This window comes from Phialemonium atrogriseum, assembly GCF_030411735.1.
Source record: "Phialemonium atrogriseum strain 8032-3 unplaced genomic scaffold QBC33scaffold_2, whole genome shotgun sequence".
Classification (NCBI taxonomy): Eukaryota; Fungi; Ascomycota; class Sordariomycetes; order Cephalothecales; family Cephalothecaceae; genus Phialemonium; species Phialemonium atrogriseum.
Window position 1 is genome coordinate 430,354 of NW_026848139.1, and position 20,535 is coordinate 450,888.

Here is a 20,535-nt window from a genome sequence, read left to right on the forward strand (position 1 = left end):
GAGGACGGCCGAGGCCGAGAGAAGGTGCCAGGCAGAACGATCTCGATCGACAAATGCCCCCCAAGCTAACCTGAACGAGAGCTACCCGTACATTGAGCGAAGTGCGAATGACAATGGGTCCACCTCTGGGCGCTGGGGTCAAGCTTGATGGCTATGGGTTGCTGGGCGTTCATTGGGAAATGATTGTCATATCTCATGAAGAGCAGTTCATCAGCACCGGAACGAAGAATGCTAACTGATGGCACCGGCTCTAGGGACTTTCTTTTACACTCTCGACCTTGACGGTCCCGACCCTCCTGACATTACCGTCAGCAAGTACTGCCGCTCGAGCGTTCGATTCCCTCGCATCGACAGCGAAGAGGCAGCTCCGAACCCTAGCTTCAATTTCTGGTTCGGCGTTCCTGCTGGCATTCCTATTGTCGCCTCGTCCTTACCGCCATCCCTATCTTCTGTACACATCCATTCTGGTCGCTAGCTCAAGGATAATCACATCGGACTTTGTTGCGCCGTACCTCTTCTTGAGCAAGCCGTCGTCATCGCCCAGTTCTTCCTCGCCAGCTGCAGCCCCCCGAAAGCAGAAACAGGAGGCTGTCTCGCATTCCCCCATGGAGGCTAGCTATGAGGTGCTCGGCTCCGGCTCGGATGGGCACAACGAGGGGGCAGGGTCAGGGTCTGCAAGCGGAGAGGAGTTGGAGGGAGAGGATGAACAAGCTCAGCAGATGAATGGGGAGGAGGTGCGCCGCAAGGTCGAAGGTTTCTTGAAGAAGCAGATGGTTCAGACTGCCGTTAGCGGATTGGGATTTCTCATGGCCGTTGTCGGCATCTGGGGTGATGGTGCAAACCAAATCATCCAGAGTGACGTGTTATTTGTTGAAGTTTAGAGAGGAGTCAGCAATCATTTAGGGGGCTGGAGCGGGTTGTTTTTCTCATCGCACTGCGAGCGGCGCTGCTGTGCCATCTCACCTCAGTCAAAGTTCGATGACATGCCATGGCGGTCGTTGCTAACTAAGGAAAATGGAAGATTGACTATTGGTAGTGTCTACTAAGACAAGTTTTGGTTTCGCATTGGCTGTTCTTATTCATCAGATGCTTGGAGAGGCATTTGGATTACTAGCAATCAACCACCAGCACGACACAACGTGGGCTGATCTGTATTGATTATTGTAGACCCTGGGGGTGACGATTGTACATTACTACATTATGCAACCCGCTATGCAACTGGCACTCCTACCCGTGAACGAGAAGGGCGAGGGATGCTCACGGTATGTTCGTTTTAGCCCTGCTGATCGTCACCTTTGTAGGCAGTAGAGTGGTGAGATGGCTTTCGTCAAATGATTTGTATTTTACGGAATCAGCGGCTGTAACATGTGATCTGCCCGAGGCTGATCCTATACTTTCCCCCATGTACTAGCAGTAGGGCTGTCGGCCTCAGGGCCTGTGAGTTGTAGGGGACAAACTCTTTACATGCATACGCATAGTCTGGCGCAGCCAGCCGGGGCGGAATATGTCGGGAAGTTGCGCAGGGAAATGAAGATAGGGCTGGAAACCGGCATTGAGGCTCCAGTCGCAGGACAGTCGCGGCTCTGACAAGTACCTATATTACCAGCACTGTCTCTCATTCATGCTGCCTGAACCAGTGTCTGTAGGTACAGTACTTACCTGGCGATCATCAGTTAATTGGTCAAGTTGTTCGTTGGGTGCCACTGGGTGCCAACTTGCCAAGGCACACCTTCCGGATTGGACCGCAATTGTCAAATCTCGGCGGCGTCTCAGCAAGCGCAATTTGGAGCCAACCTAGGGTGCGCCCCAGCCCAAGCAGCACTAGGTAGTGTTTCCTCCATCCACCGCGTCCCTGTCTGTCTGCCTGCCTTATTAGCACCGCAACCTCCCCGACTTATTCTGTCGATAACGACTACCGCCAAACGAGTTCGCGACAGTCGCGTCAATTCGAGAACCATATTGCAAGAGGGTAGAGGTGCTGCGCTGCACTGTTGCTGCTGCCTGCTGCGAATTTGGGTTCCTTGCCGGGACCATTCTTGATTTCCACGACGTACCCCGCCGGACCTTCACCGACAGCACAGGCAGCACAGGCAGCGAAGAGGGACCACCAGACGCAGAGAGGAAGGAGAAAGAGCAGTCTCTTGAGCGATACATACTGTTTCTCGCCGAACACCGTCCGAAGGTCGGTCATGATAAGCTTCCTCAGGCTGCGGCTTTAATCCAGACCTGTCTCTCCTGAAGGCACCCCGGGGTACGTTCCCCACCACCTACACAGCCCTATCGGTGGCAACGCGAATCGCCAAACCCCAAACCTCCGCGACAGCAAACCCAACTCGAAGCGCAACGATAACTACCTAAATAATAAAGGTCGGGTGGAACCAAGAAAAGATAGAAAGGGATTGCGCCGGGAATCTCGCAAACGCCGTCCCGATTTGTGGCTAGTAAGCCGACACTACAGTGCAATCCTCCCACCCGAATCCCCACTCACTCCCTTGTCTAGGCCCAGAGGCTCTCTGGGTTACGAGGCCTTGCCTCTTCCATCAGACCTAGCAGTCGGCAGTCTTCCTCGGGCGGCTACAGAAAGACCGGGTGTACGCGCAAGTGTCTCATCTTCTGCCGCATTGAGTTTCCACATATTGTTGGTTCTGTGTCAGCGTGCAGACTCGCGTAAGCACAGCCTCAATCGACTGCGTGCACTGCCACGCGCCCCCCTAAGGCTGACCACCGATCTGCCTCGTCTCAATTCTAAAGACAGCAACACCACACGTCACATCCAATGGATCAGCAGCAGTCCCAGGGCCGGGGCCGCTCCCCCTCGGTCCATTCTACCGGTGGAGGGCAATCACAGCACCAGCCTCACATAAAGAACCGACACTCTCCCTCGCCTGCCGGCTTCCCTAATCCGACCGGCGCCACATCCCCCTCGATTGGACTCGGACTCGGGCTCGAAGGCTCAGCACAGTTCGGTTCGCAGCCCGATTACTCCACATACGATTCGAATAACAACGACAGCAACAACTTCTTGAATCCCCAGCAGCAGCCAGCCTTCTCCCAAGGTGGCTTAGCCGACCCCGCACCGTCCTTCAACCTCGATCAAGGCTTCACCCAGCAGCTAAAGAGTGACGACTCTGCCTTCAACCCTCAGGCTCAAGGCAGCTACTCGCAGAGCCTCCTGGCACCGAGCTTTGGCGACGCCGACTTTACCATCTTCCCATCGACAGCGGGAGAACAATTCGGCGCGCCTCTCTTTTTTGGTGACAATCAGCAGCTCGGCACCCCCGACAACAACATGATGGCCTCGTCGCAACCACATAGCCCGACACCTCCCCACCTCCTCAACCCCGATCCGCATCAGCCGTCGTCGGCAAATCACTCGCCCGTCTTTAACCAACACCAATTCTCCTCGCCCCCGGGTGGACATTCTCACTCTCGAAATGTCTCGCTTGGTCCCGAAGCTGCCCTGCTACCCCACCAGGTAGATTGGAGCCAGAACCAGTCGCAGTTCCAAGGACATAGGCGTAGTCCGTCTGAGTACTCGGACGTATCATCTGTAGCACCATCCCCCCACCTTGTCAGTTCAGATACGTTCGACCCGGTCGACCAGAACCACTCGCCGATGCAGCAGCCTCAAGATATTGGCGTGTATAATGAGCTTCATGGTATCTCGAGCTTCAGCATTTCAGACCATGGCACTCACAGCCCAAACCACCATATCGGCAGAAGCCCGTCACATAGCCCCGCCATCTCCCCGCGGATCCTCCCACAGCAGCTGCCAGATATGTCCCAGCAGAATCCCTATTTGCTCCAGTCGCAGGACGGCGGCTTTGGCCCTCCAGCTCCATATGTAATCCAGCCGGGCGAGGCTTTCCCCACGCTCGGCGGTCCGGAGATGCAAGCACCAATGCAAGCCCCCCCAGCCATCAATATTGACTTTGCACCTCCCGCTACAAGGAGCGGCTTTGACCAGTTTGACCAGTCCAAGTCGCTCGATGCAGACTCACTCACGCCGCCGGAGCGAGGTATGTGGCTCCACATCGCGCCCCGTCTTTCCTAAGTTGAAGCTGGGTCAGATGCTAACCGTGCCCCCTCACGCAACAGGACGCCCGAGGTCGCGACCTCGAGCTGTTACGGACCCTTACAACAGCGGCGGTGCCCTGCTCACCCACCGCACTCCGTCTGCATCCGGAAGCCTGTCTCCCAATGCCGGTTCTGATGCGCGTTCTGATTCTTCCCGCTCTCTCTCCCCCTTAGACCGATCTGGCGCTGGCAGCATCGCTACCTCTCCAAGCCGGAGACGGCAGTCGACCTCGGCAGTGCCGAACAATGTGATAGCGCTTCGTCTTGCGGACCCGGAGTACAACGGGCCCGGCTCGCAGGGCGACAGCGTCGCTGGAGGACCCAAGCGGGTGCAGAAACACCCCGCAACGTTCCAGTGCACCCTCTGCCCCAAGCGCTTCACACGGGCGTACAACTTGCGCTCGCACTTCCGCACGCATACCGACGAGAGGCCGTTCGTCTGCACCGTATGCGGCAAAGCCTTTGCGCGCCAGCACGATCGCAAACGGCACGAGGGTCTACACTCGGGCGAGAAGAAGTTCGTCTGCAAGGGCGACCTAAAGACCGGCGGGAACTGGGGCTGCGGGCGGAGATTTGCTCGTGCGGATGCGCTGGGCCGACACTTCAGGTCCGAAGCCGGCCGGATCTGCATCAAGCCTCTGCTCGACGAGGAAGCGAACGAGAGGCTCAGGGTATGGAACGAGCAGCGCATGCAAGAAGCTGCCGCGCAGGGCATGGCGATGCAGGCGCCTGGGATGATGATGCCGGGGATGGATCCCAACGCCGGCGGCGCATACCCTATCGACGCGGGCGGCAACTACGTGCTGCCGCAGGCCCTGCTGGAACAGTACCCAGTATTGGCAACCATGAGCTGGTCGGCTGCCGACATGTCTGGTGGCGGCAGCGGGATGGAAGACGAGATGAGTGGCCGGAGTAGTTTCGATGCCAGTGACTACGACGAAGGGGACGACGGGGGCTATGTCAGCGGCCCCGGAGCCGGCTTTGGCCAGGGAGGCATGACTGAAGGGTTTGGGGAGATGGGCTATGCAAGCGACTATGGAGGCCGTTGAAGCTAAACGCGCTCACGCTTGCTTTTTTTTTTTTCGGTGCTTCTTAAACGGCCGGCTTTCAACATCATCTATTCATGCCTTTAATGCTCGTTTCCTAGGGAGCTGTCTCTTTGTCTTCATGGATGACGAGGTGTATTTTGCCCAGATGAGATAGGGACGGACTGGACTCTCAGGCTGCATCTACCCCATTCCTGTTTTCTGGTTTGTTTTCATTTCCTCGGCTGTCTGCCTCTCTCCTCGTGAGAAATGACTTTTTTCATTGCAGGGTCGTTAGACGTCTTGGGTAGCTGGGCGGTTCTTTTCTTCAGGAAGTGGAGGGGCATTTTGTTATTCGCAACCGCGAGTTTTGGGTATGACGAGGTTGGACTGGACTTGGATTTGAAACCAGCCGGTCTTCGGGATGCCATGCGTATCGTTTGCTTGTTATAGATACCAAATCCTTGGGGTTATGCTTTTGTGGCTATGAAGTATGGACAACCTGGAAGGGGACTCTCTTGGCAAGGTACCTCCTGCCCTTCTCCAGATGGACAAGTGACTGGACCCTGGTAGAAATCCATGGTTGGGACAGAGAAAAGTGGGGAGAAGCAGGTGACTTGAGTACCTAGCGTTATCTAGCCGAACCTACCGAGCGGCGAGCCTCCCACAAGCAGCAAAACCCCTTTCCGAAGTACCGAGCCAGTCGCAATGTCTCCGTGGGACCATGACCCTGCAGCGCAGGCTAGGCGTGCAGGTTTGCGCTTTGCAGGCATCAAAGCTGCAGCAGCATGCAATCTAGCGGGGGAGGGAGGTTTTCTCGAGCAGCAATACATACAGCCTCCTCGCGTAGGTGTATCCCGAAAGTCTACCTTCTAAGGTCGATAGGTGGTGAGCCCAGGCCTGCAATGACCTCTGCAGCGACGGTAGCACAAGCTTGCGAACCCCACACCAGGCCAGCCTGAGCTCCCAAACCTTGCTCCTGCATTACTTCAACCCAATACCACTCACCTCCGCAGGGGCTGAGAGAACGTGGCAGACCGGCCCTGTTTTTGATCTTGGCCCGCCTATCCTTCCCCCCCCTCTTTTTCCCTCCTCCTTCGCGTGGCTTTCCGTCCTTCCTTACCTTCTGGACCCGTCTAGCCTTCCCGGTTTAGTATTATATTGCCGGTTACCCCCAAAGCTGCGCATGTCGCTTATAGTAGGGAACCCACTTTCTCGCCTTAGTCATTGTCGTGTAAGTCACCACGCCCCGCGTTGGAGAGGGCGGGGGAGGTGGTTCCCTCCTCTTTTCTTGTTCCCATGCGTACATTCGCCTTATACTGCATGGTGACTTAACCTTGAAGTCGTCGATTGCCAAGTGTCTGGGAATTTGTCTATATTTCTTCCCTGGTTCTGCCTCTCTCCCGCCTTCTCTGTCTCTTCTGGTTTGGGATAGCAGATGTTGTGTAGAAACTAGGATCGTGTTGGTGCTTCTGAGTCAAACCACCTCCCCACTTTCTGCGTTGATATTTGGGGGAGGGGAGGGGAGGGGAATTTCCACAGCAGCATCAAGATCATACATGAATAGGTAGGTACCTATCTGCCTACCTATGTACATCCATGGATACATACCTACATTCGTACATACACACATGCCTACCTACCTACACAGTTGGATACATGTATATAATATGTGCAGTCTGGCACGCCCGTCCTTGCATATTGCTACTACCCCATGTGGCATGCTTTGGCCACTTCCCCGGCACTCGTTCTGCTTTCCACCCTTCCTCTTCCTACCTTACCTTACTTCCATTCACAGTAACGCCCTCCTACTATACTTCCCACCTCTCATACTACCGAACCGCCGAATAAAAAACCACTCTTCATCTGCAAAGCTCGCCAGGCCGCAGGTTGCACACGCACACACACACTCCCATCCCCCATGTCTCCCCCACCCCAGATAAAAGCCATCACCGTCCTCGCGGGCGGCGGCGCCGCGCTCGCCACCGTCGCGCCGCCCTCCCCCCGCGACGGCTACATGGTCGTGCGCACGACGGCCGTGGCCCTCAACCCGACGGACTGGAAGGCGGCCGAGGGCCGGTTCGGCGGCGCGAAGCCGACGGGCTGCCGGCTGGGGTGCGACTACGCCGGCGTCGTCGTCGTCGAGCCAGTCGGTGCGACCACCGAGAAGTCGTTCCGGACGGGGGACCGCGTCGCCGGGTTCGTGCACGGGGCCAACGCGGGGAGGGCCGAGGACGGCGCCTTTGCCGAGTACGTCGCCGTCAAGGCGGACCTGCAGATCAAGATCCCCGATGACGTGTCGGATGAGGAGGCCGCCACGCTGGGGGTTGGGATCACCACGGTTGTGAGTTTTTGATCTCGTCTCCTTTCTTTTTTTTCCAAATGTTCTTCTTTTTTTTTTGTTTTTTGGGGGGGATTTCTGCGCCAAGTTTTTTAAGCCATTTGGGCGCATTATCCTGTGCCTCTCCCAACTCTCTCCCTCCCTCTTCTTCTCTCCCGTCTGGTTGTCCAATGGCAGCATCTATCGACTTTCCTTCTGCTGGTTAGATAGGAACGCAACACTAAGACGTGACTGCCCCATCCCCTCTCTCCAGGGCCAAGGCCTCTACCAATCCCTCGGGCTCCCGCTCCCAACCGCCCCGGCCACGGAGCCCATCCCGCTGCTCATCTACGGCGGCAGCACGGCGACGGGCCTCCTGGGCATCCAGTTCGCGCGCCTGTCGGGCTGCCGCGTGGTGACGACATGCTCGCCGCGCAACTTCGAGTACGTCAAGTCGCTCGGCGCCGAGGAGGCCTTCGACCACGCCGACCCGGCCTGCGCGGACCGAATCCGCGAGTTCACGGGGGGCCAGCTGCGCCACGCGTGGGACTGCATCGCGTCCGCGGAGACGGCGCGCGTGTGCGCCGCGGCTATGAGCGCCGAGGGCGGCGGCAAGTACAGGAGCTTGCTTTACGTGCCGGACGAGGTGGTCAAGGGCGTGAATCCGGGGGCGAGCAGCGGGTTCACGTTTGCGTATACCGTGTTCGGGGAGGCGTTTGAGAAGTTTAGGAGGTTCGAGGCGGTCGAGGAGGACTATGAATTTGGGAAGATGTTCTGGGAGCTGAGCAGGGAGCTGCTGGCTGCGGGCAAGGTCAAGGCTGCGCGCCGGGATGTGAATCGGGGTGGAAAGGGGTTGGAGGGCGTCCTGGTGGGGCTGAAGGAGATGAAGGAGAATAAGGTCAGCGGCATGAAGCTGGTTTACACTTTGTAGAGACGTGTGAGGATGGAAGATGGGAGGGGCGGCGACAAGGTGCTTCGCTAGAGACTTGTATTACACACCCTTGGCTAGTAGCGATCCCACGGCGCCGGGGAAGAGGGCCGCTAGACAGGGGGGCGTGGACGAGAGCTTCGTGGCCTGCACGCTATGCTTTCGGCAGCTAGAGCCCTCATAGCACCAAGAAGGCCTCACTTTATTCGCCCTCGACAGTGGACACCATGCCCATGCTCATATTCATGTTCTGGTGCGATGGGGAGGTGTCGCCTGGGGTGTGCTCTGCCCATTCTCATGCCCACCTGCCCACGCCGCCAAGAACAAGCTGATCGACAAGGCGTTGCAGAATCTCCTGATGTGCCGAGGCGAAGCTGCGCTTCACAAACGCCTTCACCAGGGTCCCGCACTCTATCTGCGCGATTTCAAGGAGCTCGAACCCCTGTGCTGCGCCGGGGTCGACCGCAGCCGCAGCGACATCGGCGGCGTCGTCGTCGTGTGGGACCTCGCCGCGGCGGCGGACCTCGTAGCTGCTGCGCACGGTGACGCCCGCCTGGGCGTCTGCGCGGCAGCGGACGCCGCGGTCGAAGCTCTGGAACACGCAGGGGACGGTGACGGCCTTGGTCGCCCAGGCGACTCCCGGGATGACGGGGACGCGGTCGTGCACGGTGAAGGCGCGGAGGGAGCGGCCGTCGTCGCGGAAGAAGAGGTCGCCGACGAGGTCCGAGACGGGTACGGCCCGGCGCTCGTAGCCGACGACGTAAGGGTTCGCGGTGATGAGCGGCTCGAAGGCGTGGAGGGCCTGGAGGACTGTCTCCGGGGCCAGGTGTGGGGGTAGCGGGACCCTGGTGGTGATGGTTATTGGGCTTGGCATTGTTGCGGAAGGTCACTTTGTTTGGATTTCTGGCGCTGCCGGGAGCTTCAATTATGTCCGCGGAAAAAAAGACGGCAATGAAATAATATGCTTGTCGAGCCGACGACTATCTCATCGCATTGGGCTCTGATCCCGTGCAAACTGAAAGTAAGGTAGGTGGTAGAGCAAAGTAAGCCAAAGCTCCCAATAGAGTTTAGTCTTCTAGATTGCGGCAGTGCCGTTTTGTCAGGCTTTGGGGCGTGAGACATGATGGCAACTACTCCAAGACGTACTTGTAACGGAGTTATTAGAGTTGACTTGAAACAAGCAATGATGGTATTCTTAGCAGTTTTGATACACGATCTTGAATCCTTGATCCCCGTGACACAAATGTTCTGGAACCCTACCGTGTATGAGTCGATCGTCCAATACGGTCCAAATAACCCGGGCGACTTGCGTCATCACTTTTGGTATTTTAGCAGAACGCGAAATGAAGAGTCGCAAGCCATAATATTAGCCCTTTTTTTTTACCACAGTAATAAGCCGTTGACTCTTCTCAAGCACTCTAGGAACAACTGCGAACGACGCCCTTTCCGGTAGGGCACTACGTAATGAACTCGACGACATGGGACTCCTGGTCAACTGCATTTTGTGTCCAGTCAGACTTCGGTCTAGTGTAGGTTGGCAGGGCTGAATCGAATCAAACATGTACTGCGTATATATGTTCCTAGATGCTCGAAGCAATGAAACAGCAGCAGTCGGGAGGATCTCCTTGATCGGCACAACGAGGCCAAAGAATGACAGCTGCTGCCTAAGCCCCATTATTTCCACTTCAGGTCTTACCGCTTCCACAGCAAACTCAAGAAGACTCAGCCCGACATTCTGGGACCGAAATGCCGGCCCGGACTGCGTCGGGAATGAGAAGGGCATTTTGCCCAAGCGACGAACCCCGGCCCTCTGGATCCGCTGACTTGGGGCTAATTCGACCTCGGGTAACAAAGGTATGTATGGTGGTATGGACGCGCCTCCTTTTCGAGAGACGCGCCGCTCGAGAAAAAATTTACTGTCTCCTCTTTTGCCGTGAATCACGCCAAATTCTTCCACCCAGCCGAAGCGCATCAATTCGACAAGATCTGGCGGTGAGCAGGGTGGATATTACGCCGTTTCCTGTTTTGGCAAGGGACGACCAGGGTCCAATGTGGGACGGCGCATCCCGCGGTCCACAAGAGCTGCATCGGGGCTGACCCAAATTCCCACTGATTCAAGAGCGGAACGCCATCTTTAGTTCCCGAACAAATGGGAATCGAATGTGGAGATTTCCTGTCAAGACTCGCTCGTCCCCTGGCGCTGATGTCAGAGACTCGGTGAGTTGCCAAAGTTTTGAATTTTAAGGGGAACAGGTCACAGGTCGGACAGCCCCTATATTCCGAAAACGGACGACGTTAATACTGGCGCAGCCCTTGGGACGTTCAACTTGCATGCTGCGAATGCGATGCCGCTGCAGGCCAGACATCTTGCAGCGATGCCGTAAACGTGGAGGGCTCGCGGCGCATCATGTAGGGCAAATATGGCCTAGTCTCCTGTGGGTAAGGTAACAAACACTTCGCTAATGGCGCATCGCTGCCCAGCATGCAGTGTATCGGTACCTATCGCCTACGAGGTACGAGCTGCGCAGCCAACCAATTTCGACCCATTCCCTGGCGATTCTCAAGTCCGCGTCGGGTACCTACAAAAAAGTAAGTTGATATGCGTCATGCTGAACACCGATGCGACGCGCGACGCGATTTCGCGGCCTGCAATGACGAATGAACCGAACGCACTGTATGATGGAACAGATCATCATTTTTTCCAAGGGACACGATTCACCAAACTCCTCCCTTGCCTGCCACTCTACCAGCAGCCCAGGTTAAGCAAGGCTGGCGGGTGGAGCCGGATAAGGGCTCAAGCAGGGGTTGTGATACACAAGATCAATGATACCTGCTGACATGGGTGAAGGAGGGGGAGAGGAAAAGAGAAAAAAGAAAAAGAGGAAAGGAGGGGCTAAAAAAGTTTCAGGCGGGATGAAAACCAAGTTTCGTCACAACTCCTTCCCAGCATCGTCCATGTTGGTTGCCCGCTGCTCGAATTGACACTTGACAACCTAGGTAGGTACCTACTTACTTGACAGAGGTCAGCAGGCTACCTAAGGTTCGGCCCCATGTCTGTCTGGTCTTTTGGCTCTTTCCCACACCCGGCCGTGGTGCCCCCATTCTCGGTAGCCCGTAGCCCCTAGCACCATGTCCGTCGTGACCTAGTCTGGAAGGAACGGGTCAATCACTCCCTTGCTTCGTCCAATGACACTGCTCCCCAACCATCCAACAAACAACCCGCATCAATGCATTCACAGTGTCAGAAATATTCCCGTCCACTCTTTGCAGCTTTCCTCCCACCCGGCCTCTCCCTCGAACTCTTGGCCTTATACCTGCCTCCTCCCTGATACTTGGGTCTTCTCTCATTTGACTCACTATTTCCTGCTCACCTCAGTGTCTTCCTGTACGATAGCAGAGGAAGGGGAGCGCACAGGTGCTACAGCTTATTGTCCAGAGTTACCAATTTGGTACGCCGTAATTGACGTACGGATACTTGGCCAGCTCGTCCACTCTCAAATACGGTGTTACTTCCCGTGCATGAATACCTCGGTTTTGGATACCTTCCATACTTTACTTGCACTCCATCTATTCCCTACATCCAGTCCCCCTTTGACCCGGCCTTTCCATTCTCTGGTAGGCTGATTTAGGTTCTTCCCCCCCCTTCCATCTGTGGTGCAGGAAATACTTCGTAGGGAGGCACTTATCTGCAAGGCAAGCAACAGTCGTGTGGTTGCACAGCACCCACCCAAAAAAGCTACACCAATCCCGTGATACCGGCTCGTCAATCCCAGATCCAGCAGGACCATTGGTCCTCGAGACAAAGCCATTTTTTACTCACCGTCGAATCTCAGCGCAAGAATCAGGTACTGTAAGGAGAAAACGACCATCCCTTGCCTCCCTCCCTACTGCGGTACCTACCCATCCGCTTCTGATTCAGCTCCGACAACTCTGCCAACTCCCCTCAGCCTTGCGCCGAACACCCTTTTTTTTGGGCAAGTCCTCGATCCTTACCTCCCTCGCTACACTGTCATCGAATACTCCCTCGGCACTCCGGACTACTTGTCTGTCTTGCGAAAAGCTGCTCCACATGAGTTTGACACCCGTCCGTCGACAAGCCGTCAATCCATCAGACAACCAGGATGGCCGCCGAGGTTCTGCCATTCCACGAAAGCTGGACAGAAGACGCTGCATTTGGCTGGCGAACGACCCAGCGTTTGACGAAGGGGACTGGGTTGGATGACCTCTTGTTGAAGTGGAGGCTGGGCCTCATCTCGCAAGCATGGGTTGAATTGTGCACAACGATAAAGGTAGGTGCTGCACCGCGATATGATGCTGGGCTCTTCTATCTACAATTCATGTATCTCTTCCTCCGAGCTCGCTCAATCTTCCCGAGCTATGCTACTCTCGATGTTACTTCCTGATTAGAACGGCGCCACTCTCTAGATGCCTCAAAAGACATACACTAGACCTTGTCTGCTGAAGCGACTAGCAGTCGCAGCAGTTTCCTTAGCTTTCTCGCGCCAACCCGCCCGCCCCCTCAAGGTTTCGACTATGTCTGTTACTAATACCTCCAGTAGGAAAGAAATGCAACATGCTCAACTGTTCCCAAGCCGCTTGTTATTCTCGACATCCGTCCGAAAGCAGCTCGCTGCCAAGGCACCTCCTCCCCTTCGCCGGCCGAATCCGATCCTGAACTGCCGTCATCTATACCACATGACCCTACGGAGACCTGCGCGCTTGCACAGTCCCGTTTACCACCTTCAGAGAGCCTTCCGGTATCCTCTCCAATTTCTAAGTCAAGCCCCGAGCGTAGGAGAAGACCGGAAGACGATCTGCTCGCCGACCCCTCTACGGGCGCCTCGGTCGACTTCACTAGCGAGGAAGGTTTCTGGCAAGCTGCAAAGAAGAAGAAGGCCAAACAGCCGGTGAAGTGGGGTGACGACGAGCCGAAGGAGGGTGGTGATGGGGGTGATGCCGGGAACAACGGCGGCGATGGTGCTGCAGGCGGTGATTCAAACAACGCTGGCAGCGAGGGCGCCAACGGAAATGGCGACGACAAGAAAGATGACGACAAGAAGGATGCTGGCGACGCCAACCCTGACGACGACTGGGGTGACTTTACTTCTGTAGGCAAGAAGAAGAAGGGCAAGAAGGGGACCGCTGCCACCACGGCGAAGGACGAGAAGGACTCGGGTGCCGCATCATCCGGGTTAGATGCCTTCGATGATATCAAATTGGACGAGACAGGGCCCTCCCTCGATCTGAGTTTCGGTGATACCGCGCCAGACAAGAAGACCTCCTTCGGTTCCTGGGGCACAAGCTGGAACACCGGCAACACCTGGGATTTCTCGGCCGCCAACGCGACCACAGACAGCAAGCCAAAGGAGGAAGAATTGGACAACAACCCCTGGAGTATCAACCGACCCAAGCCCAAGAAGAAGACCAAGACCACTTTCAGTTTCGGGGCCCTGGATGAGGCTGAAGAGAACAACGAGGAGCCCACTATCATTACCGAAGAGAAGGAGGAGAAGAAGGACGAAGATGACTGGTTCACGGCCGCTACATCTAAGAAGGACAAGAAGAAGAAGAAGAACATCTGGGACCCCGAGCCGGAAGATACCAAGGCGGTTGAGCCTGAGCCTGAGCCAACCCCTGAGGCGGCCCCTCCTCCACCTGAGGATGATTGGTTTACACCAGCCGCTAAGAAGGATAAGAAGAAGAAGAAGGGCGCCGCCACGTTTGAAGAGCCCAAGATTGAGGAACTGCCGAAGCCGGCTGATCCCGAACCCGAGCCTGCCGACGACATCTGGGGCACTGCCACCACCAAGAAGAAGAAGAAGGGCAAGGCAACCGAAATCGAAGAACCGCCTAAGGAGCCTGAGCCAGTTCTTGAGCCTTCTGAAGACATCTGGGGAACTGCCGTCACCAAGAAGAAGAAGAAGGGAAAGGCAACCGAAGTCGAAGAACCAGTCATCCTGGAGAAACCTGCCGACCCCGAGCCAGAGAAGTCTATGGAAGCAGATGACGTCTGGGGTTGGGGTGCCGCCTCATCCAAGAAGGATAAGAAGAAGAAAGGTAAGAATGCCGTCTTCGAGGAGCCGCCGAAGGATCCCGATCCGCCACCAGAGCCAGAACCGGAGCCCTTGGCCCAGCCAGAGGAGGACAAGAAGGAAGAGGACGACTTCTGGGGCAGCCTTTCTACCAAGAAGGACAAGAAAAAGAAGGGCAAAAATGCGGCTGCCACCGCCTTCGCCGAGGAGACCCCGCCACCAGAGGAAATCAAAGCCGAGGACAAGACGACCAGCCTTGACGACGAGTTCAGTGTCTTTGGCAGCAAGAAAGACCGCAAGAAGAAGAAAGGTCTTGTCGAGGAAGTCATGGAGGCGCCTGTCGAGGAAGAGAAGAAGGAAGATCCTTTTGACGACTTTGCCTGGGGTACAGCATCTACCAAGAAGGATAAGAAGAAGAAAGGCAAATCCACAGTCATTGAACCTGAGCCTGTCAAGGAACCTGATCCAATTCCGGAACCGGAGCCTGATAAGAAGGAGGAGGACGCCGCCGACTTGATTGGTTGGGGAATCACCACCAAGAAGGACAAGAAGAAGAAGGGTAAGAATGCTTTGCCTGAGCCCGAGCCTCCGAAAGAACCGGAACCCGCACCTGAACCGGAGCCGGAACCCATTCCTGAGACCCAGAACGATGACGACGCTTGGGGCTTTTCCAATTCGAAGAAAGACAAGAAAAAGAAAGGCAAGAGTGCTGCCCTAGAACCCGAGCCAGTCAAGGAGCCAGAACCCGAGAAGAAGCCGGAAGAGGACGACACCTGGAGCTCCTTCGTTACTAGCAAGAAGGACAAGAAAAAGAAGGGCAAGACTGCTTTGCCTGAGCCAGAGCCCGTCCAACCTGAACCAGAGCCAGAGCCGGAACCGATTCCCGAGGCCCAGAATGATGACGACGCCTGGGGCTTTACCACTTCGAAGAAGGACAAGAAAAAGAAGGGTAAGAATGCCTCTGCTGTTGAGCCCAGCCCGCCACCTGAGCCTGAGCCTGAGCCTGAGCCTGCGCCGGAGAAGAAGGAGGAAGACGACATGTGGGGGATTTCGAGTTCCAAGAAGGATAAGAAGAAGAAGGGCAAGACCAAGGATCCAGAACCCGAACCCGAGCCAGTCAAGGAACCCGACCCTGAGCCCGAGCCGGAAAAGAAGGAAGAAGACGACGCCTGGGGTTTTTCGACTTCCAAGAAGGATAAGAAGAAGAAGGGCAAGAACAAGGATCCTGAGCCTGAACCGGAGCCAGTCAAGGAACCTGAGCCTGAGCCAGAGCCCGAGCTGGAAAAGAAAGAAGACGACTTGTGGGGGTTTTCAACTTCCAAGAAAGATAAGAAGAAGAAGGGCAAGACCAAGGATCCAGAACCTGAACCTGAGCCAGTCAAGGAACCCGACCCTGAGCCCGAACCAGAAAAGAAGGACGAAGACGACGCCTGGGGTTTTTCGACTTCCAAGAAGGATAAGAAGAAGAAGGGCAAGAACAAGGATCCCGAGCCAGAACCAGAGCCAGTCAAGGAACCCAAGGAACCTGAGCCTGAGCCTGCGCCTGAGCCCAAAAAAGAAGAGGACGACACCTGGGGATTCACGACCTCTAAGAAAGACAAGAAGAAAAAGGGGAAGGGCAAGGAACCAGAGCCGGAACCTGAACCTGTCAAGGAGCCTGAACCAGAGCCGGAGCCAGAAAAGAAAGAAGAGGATGATCTTTGGGGTTTTTCATCTTCCAAGAAGGACAAGAAGAAGAAGGGCAAAACCAAGGAGCCGGAACCTGAACCTGTCCCGGAACCTGAGCCTGAGCCCAAAAAGGAGGAGGACGACACCTGGGGATTCACGACCTCGAAGAAAGACAAGAAGAAGGGCAAAACCAAGGAACCCGAACCAGAACCTGTCGTGGAAGAGCCTGAGCCTGAACCTGAGCCCAAAAAGGAGGAGGCTGATATGTGGGGGCTCACCACTTCCAAGAAAGACAAGAAGAAGAAGAAGGGTACGGTCGTCGAAGAAACCAAGGTGGAAGAACCCCCGGCTCCAGAACCAGCTGTGCAAGAAAGCACTGACACCTGGGATACATGGGGTACTGCCAGCAAGAAAGACAAGAAAAAGAAGGGCAAGTTGGAGTCTTCCAGTACCAATGACTCTATGTCAATCAACGCTGTGGCCCCCGAGACTGCCGACAATGACGATGACTGGATGAATTGGGGCCAGAAACCCGACAAGAAGAAGACATCAAAGGCCCTGAGCAAGCTTGACAAGGCGGATGACGAAAAGCCTGTCATCTCTGACATTGCTGATGCATTGGACAATGACGACTTCTTCAATTCTTGGAGCACGGGCAAAGACAAGAAGAAAGGGGCCCTGGCGGAGAAGTCCCTCAAGCCTGACACGATCGAGGAGCCGGCAGCCGATGATATCTGGGGAGTTTCGACATCCTCGAAGAAGAAGAAAGGCAAGACTAGCAGCAAGAACGTGCCTGTGGAAATCGTGGAAGAGACCAACCTCGAGTCTATGAAACCCGACTCTGTCGAGGAAACAAAAGACGAGAGCAAGGCCGACGACCACGATTGGGAATGGGGAAGCAGCTCCAAGAAGAAGAAGGGTAAGTCACAGAGAGATCTACTCACCAAGCCACCACCACCTGCGCCGACACCCCCATCTATGGACTTGACAGAGCCGGAAGCTGAAAACGACCCAGAGTCAAACATTTGGGACGAGCCTTCAAACTCCCTGACTCTTACCAAATCCAAGTCCAGTGACAAGGGCAAGGAGGAGGATAAGAAGGACAAGAAGGCCAAGGAAAAGGAAAAGGAACCCAAGCTGAGCAAGAAGGAACTTGAGAAGCTCGAAAAGGAAAAGAAGAAAGCCGAGAAGGAGGACGAAAAGCGCAAGGCGAAGGAAGCCAAGGCGGCTGAGGAGAAAGCTCGTCAAGAAGCCGAAGAACAGGCAGCACGCGACGAAGAGGAGCGCATCCAGCGGGAGATTGAGGAGAAGGAGCGCCTCGAGGCGGAGGAGAAGGCGCGTCAGGAAGCCGAGGCCGCCGAGATCACCAGGGAGGAAGAGGAGCTTGAGGCCTTCAATGCCAAGAAGGCACGTGGTAGGAAGTTGACCAAGCGAGAGCAGGACAAGTTCAACCTCCTCACAGAAAACGCCGACAAGCGCGCCGAAGTGCAGGCGGCTGCCCGCGAAGCCGAGGAGCAAGCCGCGCGGGAGGCCGAGGAACAGGCCGAGCGCGAACGAGAAGAGGCTGAAAGCAAGAAGAAGTCCAAGAAGGGCACGTCCAAGGCCGACAAGCCCGACAAGTCTTCTTCGTCCAAATCCAAATCCAAGGAAAAGGCGAAGGGCAAGGACGAGGACACCAAGGAGCTGGATCTCGCCGCCGAGGAAGTGGAGGAGCTCTTATCGCCCAAGGACCAAGCCGCTAGCGATGCATTCAGTTTCTGGGGTGCATCAAAGAAGGCCCCAGCTAACCCGGTTTCCAGCAAATCCAAGTGGGGCTCAGCCGAGATTAGATCGGCTGAGTCATCCAAGGTTCTGGAAGCTGCCACCGCCGGCGCAATCGCAGCTGACCTGTGGAAGGACACGTCCCACGATGCCAAATCAATGAAGACCAAGAAGGCTGTGGGAGGAAAGATTGCCGATCGACTAAAGGCATTCGAGATTGTCGACAACGACGCGCCTGCACCAGCCGATCTATCTCCCCCACCTCCCCCACCTCCTCCAGCTGCCGAGCTGAAGCAGGACCGAAAGAAGAGCTCCAAGAAGGCAAAGGAGATCGTCGAGGAGCCCGCCGCTTCCCCGCCAAAGAAGAGCTACAAATCCGGCCTTCCGGGTAGTTTCCCAGTTGATGACGATGACGAGATAGTCGGCATCATCGACATGGCAGCGGAGAAGAAAGCGAGCAAGAAGAGCAAAAAGGCCTCGTCATCTGCGAGGGCTGTCGAGGCGCCCGCGCCACCCCCTCCCGTTCCTATTCCACCAGCTGTTCCCGACGCGCCACCATCCCCTCCAGAACCAAAGTCCTCGAAGAAGGAGCGGCCAAAGATAAACCGCGAAGGATCATCGTGGGGAATGTGGTCCGCGTCAGCGACACCCCGCAACGAGGGCAAGAAGTCGTCCTCGAAGTCGAAGAGTGAAAAGGAATCGAGTTCCAAAAAGAACAAGTCGTCATCTTCCGCGGAGAAGGAAGAGAAGACCTCATCGAAGGGCTCTACACAGGACAAGGGCGAGAGGGGGGACCGCATGAGGGAGGCCGCAAAGCCCCCCAGGCTGGCCAGTGTCTTCGCCAGCACGCCCCCAATATCCCGCTCGGCTTCCACCCGCGATAAGCGTCCCGGCCTAGGCGGGAAGTCGAGCTCGCGCAGGCATTCAGCCGATATGTCGCATGGCATTGTAACCCCGCCTCCCGAGAACATGCCAGAGATGTCCTCCAAGGCAGCCAAGATCCTAGGTGTAGGTATTGGGAGGTCTGGCAGCAAGCGCAGCAAGCCGAAGGGTAAGGGTTTCCATTCGGGATGATGCTATGCTGTCGAGTTGCTAATCTGATCTCAGCAGTGTACGATGATGATGACGTCGTAATGGTTGGCGCTTCGGATGCCATTCCGAGTGTCGAGAAGTCGGATCGTCGCAAGTCAAAGGTACACCCAGCCGATATCCCTTCCCCACTCACTCTATGCTTCACTTCTGTGTTATGGCTGTCGATCCGAGTCTCATGATGCTAACTCCAAACTGCAATAGCAATACGAACGTGACGAAGACATCGTCATGGTCAACGCCGACGATGCCACTCCACCTAAGCGCCTCAACTCGAGTGCGAAGAAGTCGGGTTTCTCGTCTCTGTTCGGCGTCTTCTCGACGCCCAAGTCCGAGCCGCGGCCTGAACCATGGCGACGCAATACATACCCCACGACAGATGATGAAGGCCAAGGGAAGCAGAGCGAGGACGTTGGCATGACCGATGCAGACCAAGAGGCACGTCGTGCCGCTCGCCGAGCCCGGCGTGCGGAAAGGGAGGCTGCCGAGAAGGCTGCCGAAGAAGGGCGCCGGGCCAAGGACGATGCCCGTCGTGAACGCCGCAAGAGACAAGAAGAAGCCGAGGAGGCACGCCGACAAGAAGAGAAGGACGCCCGGCGTGCCGAACGGCGAGCCCAGCGTCTCCGCGAAGAAGCGGAGCGACGCTCCGCCGAGGAGAAGGAGGCCGAACGTGCTGAGCGCAGACGGCTGAGGAAGGAGCGCGAAGCTGCCGACACCGATCCCGAGGCGCGACGGGCAGCCCGCTACGAGAGACGCCGTAGCCAGCCGGTCGAGGGGCAGTATGGTGAGCGAGAAAGAGAACGGGAGGATGACGAAGAACGCCGACGTCGCCGTGAGGCAAGACGAATCTCCCGGGAAGCCGAAGGCCGAGTTAAGCCCCGGCACAAGTCCGAACAGGCCGATGAATACGTCTACCCTCGCAGCAAGTCGCGTGATGATCGCAAGAAAGGCTCGTGGCCCCACTCGGGCACCTCATCCTGGGTGAAGGACCACTCAGACGCCCCACCACCTCCCGATGACGGCGGCCATACCACCGAGGCGCCACCGCAGACGGACGATGAAGAAGCCCGACGTCAGGCTCGGAGAGCTCGGCGGAGGTCGAAGTACGCTGATGTCGAGGCGACAGGAGCTTCGGAGAATGACGAGCAGCGCCGGCGCAGGCCTCGTCGTGACGAGCGAGAACGAGAGAGGGATCGAAGGGGCGGCTCCGACGGTAGCGATGAGCGGAGGCAGAGCCGTCGCAACTCGGTGTTCATGGACACTACGCCGCGGAGCAGCTGGTGGAAGAAATTGACCGGATCATAGACGGGCGGTATAGACGGACGGATATCCATCCAGTGGCTGATGTGCAATGTGTCGGGTAATCATTTATTGTATTTGGCCTGTGTAAGGTTGGCGAGCGTGTTGTCTTGGTCTTTATTCGCTCCGGATTTTCCCCAGACCTCCCGGTCATCCTCATCTCTGTCTGCCCTGGAGGAACCAACGGCAGCATGTACGGTTGGGTTGGTCTGTGAGTTGGGTTGCGACCATCTGGACGGGGAGTTGCTTGGTCGGGCATGATGTGATATATACCATCTGTCCGATGCTGTATGTCTGTTGTGGGCGACTGTTTCTGGAGGCGATGTTCGGTTGCAT

General features: G+C 56.3%; 6 protein-coding genes across 6 annotated transcripts; 4 read left to right on the forward strand and 2 right to left on the reverse strand.

Annotated features, from left to right (window-relative positions):
• Positions 1-605: 605 nt before the first annotated feature.
• On the forward strand, positions 606-1,587 carry QBC33DRAFT_510931 (uncharacterized protein; the record flags this gene model as incomplete). Its single annotated transcript, XM_060425799.1, has 3 exons — positions 606-860; positions 1,168-1,262; positions 1,479-1,587. 3 exons carry the CDS (start codon positions 606-608, stop codon positions 1,585-1,587), a joined length of 459 nt encoding a protein of 152 aa, XP_060287623.1.
• A 1,189-nt stretch (positions 1,588-2,776) lies between these two features.
• Positions 2,777-5,126, forward strand: QBC33DRAFT_510932 (uncharacterized protein; the record flags this gene model as incomplete). The annotated part of the gene is made up of 2 exons (XM_060425800.1): positions 2,777-4,019; positions 4,099-5,126. The coding sequence occupies 2 exons, from the start codon at positions 2,777-2,779 to the stop codon at positions 5,124-5,126; spliced, it is 2,271 nt and encodes a 756-aa protein (XP_060287624.1).
• A 1,897-nt stretch (positions 5,127-7,023) lies between these two features.
• QBC33DRAFT_554580 (GroES-like protein) lies at positions 7,024-8,353 on the forward strand (the record flags this gene model as incomplete). Its single annotated transcript, XM_060429529.1, has 2 exons — positions 7,024-7,446; positions 7,697-8,353. The coding sequence occupies 2 exons, from the start codon at positions 7,024-7,026 to the stop codon at positions 8,351-8,353; spliced, it is 1,080 nt and encodes a 359-aa protein (XP_060287625.1).
• Positions 8,354-8,499: 146 nt separating this feature from the next.
• Positions 8,500-9,470, reverse strand: QBC33DRAFT_153222 (uncharacterized protein). Its single transcript, XM_060422174.1, has one exon. The coding sequence runs from the start codon at positions 9,222-9,224 to the stop codon at positions 8,646-8,648; it is 579 nt and encodes a 192-aa protein (XP_060287626.1). The 5' UTR covers positions 9,225-9,470; the 3' UTR covers positions 8,500-8,645.
• QBC33DRAFT_153223 (uncharacterized protein) lies at positions 9,471-10,567 on the reverse strand. The gene has a single exon (XM_060422175.1). It carries the CDS (start codon positions 10,320-10,322, stop codon positions 9,717-9,719), a length of 606 nt encoding a protein of 201 aa, XP_060287627.1. The 5' UTR covers positions 10,323-10,567; the 3' UTR covers positions 9,471-9,716.
• A 1,904-nt stretch (positions 10,568-12,471) lies between these two features.
• Positions 12,472-20,205, forward strand: QBC33DRAFT_591693 (uncharacterized protein; the record flags this gene model as incomplete). The annotated part of the gene is made up of 5 exons (XM_060431652.1): positions 12,472-12,639; positions 12,910-16,969; positions 17,066-18,862; positions 18,922-19,004; positions 19,105-20,205. The coding sequence occupies 5 exons, from the start codon at positions 12,472-12,474 to the stop codon at positions 20,203-20,205; spliced, it is 7,209 nt and encodes a 2,402-aa protein (XP_060287628.1).
• Between the last annotated feature and the right edge of the window lie 330 nt (positions 20,206-20,535).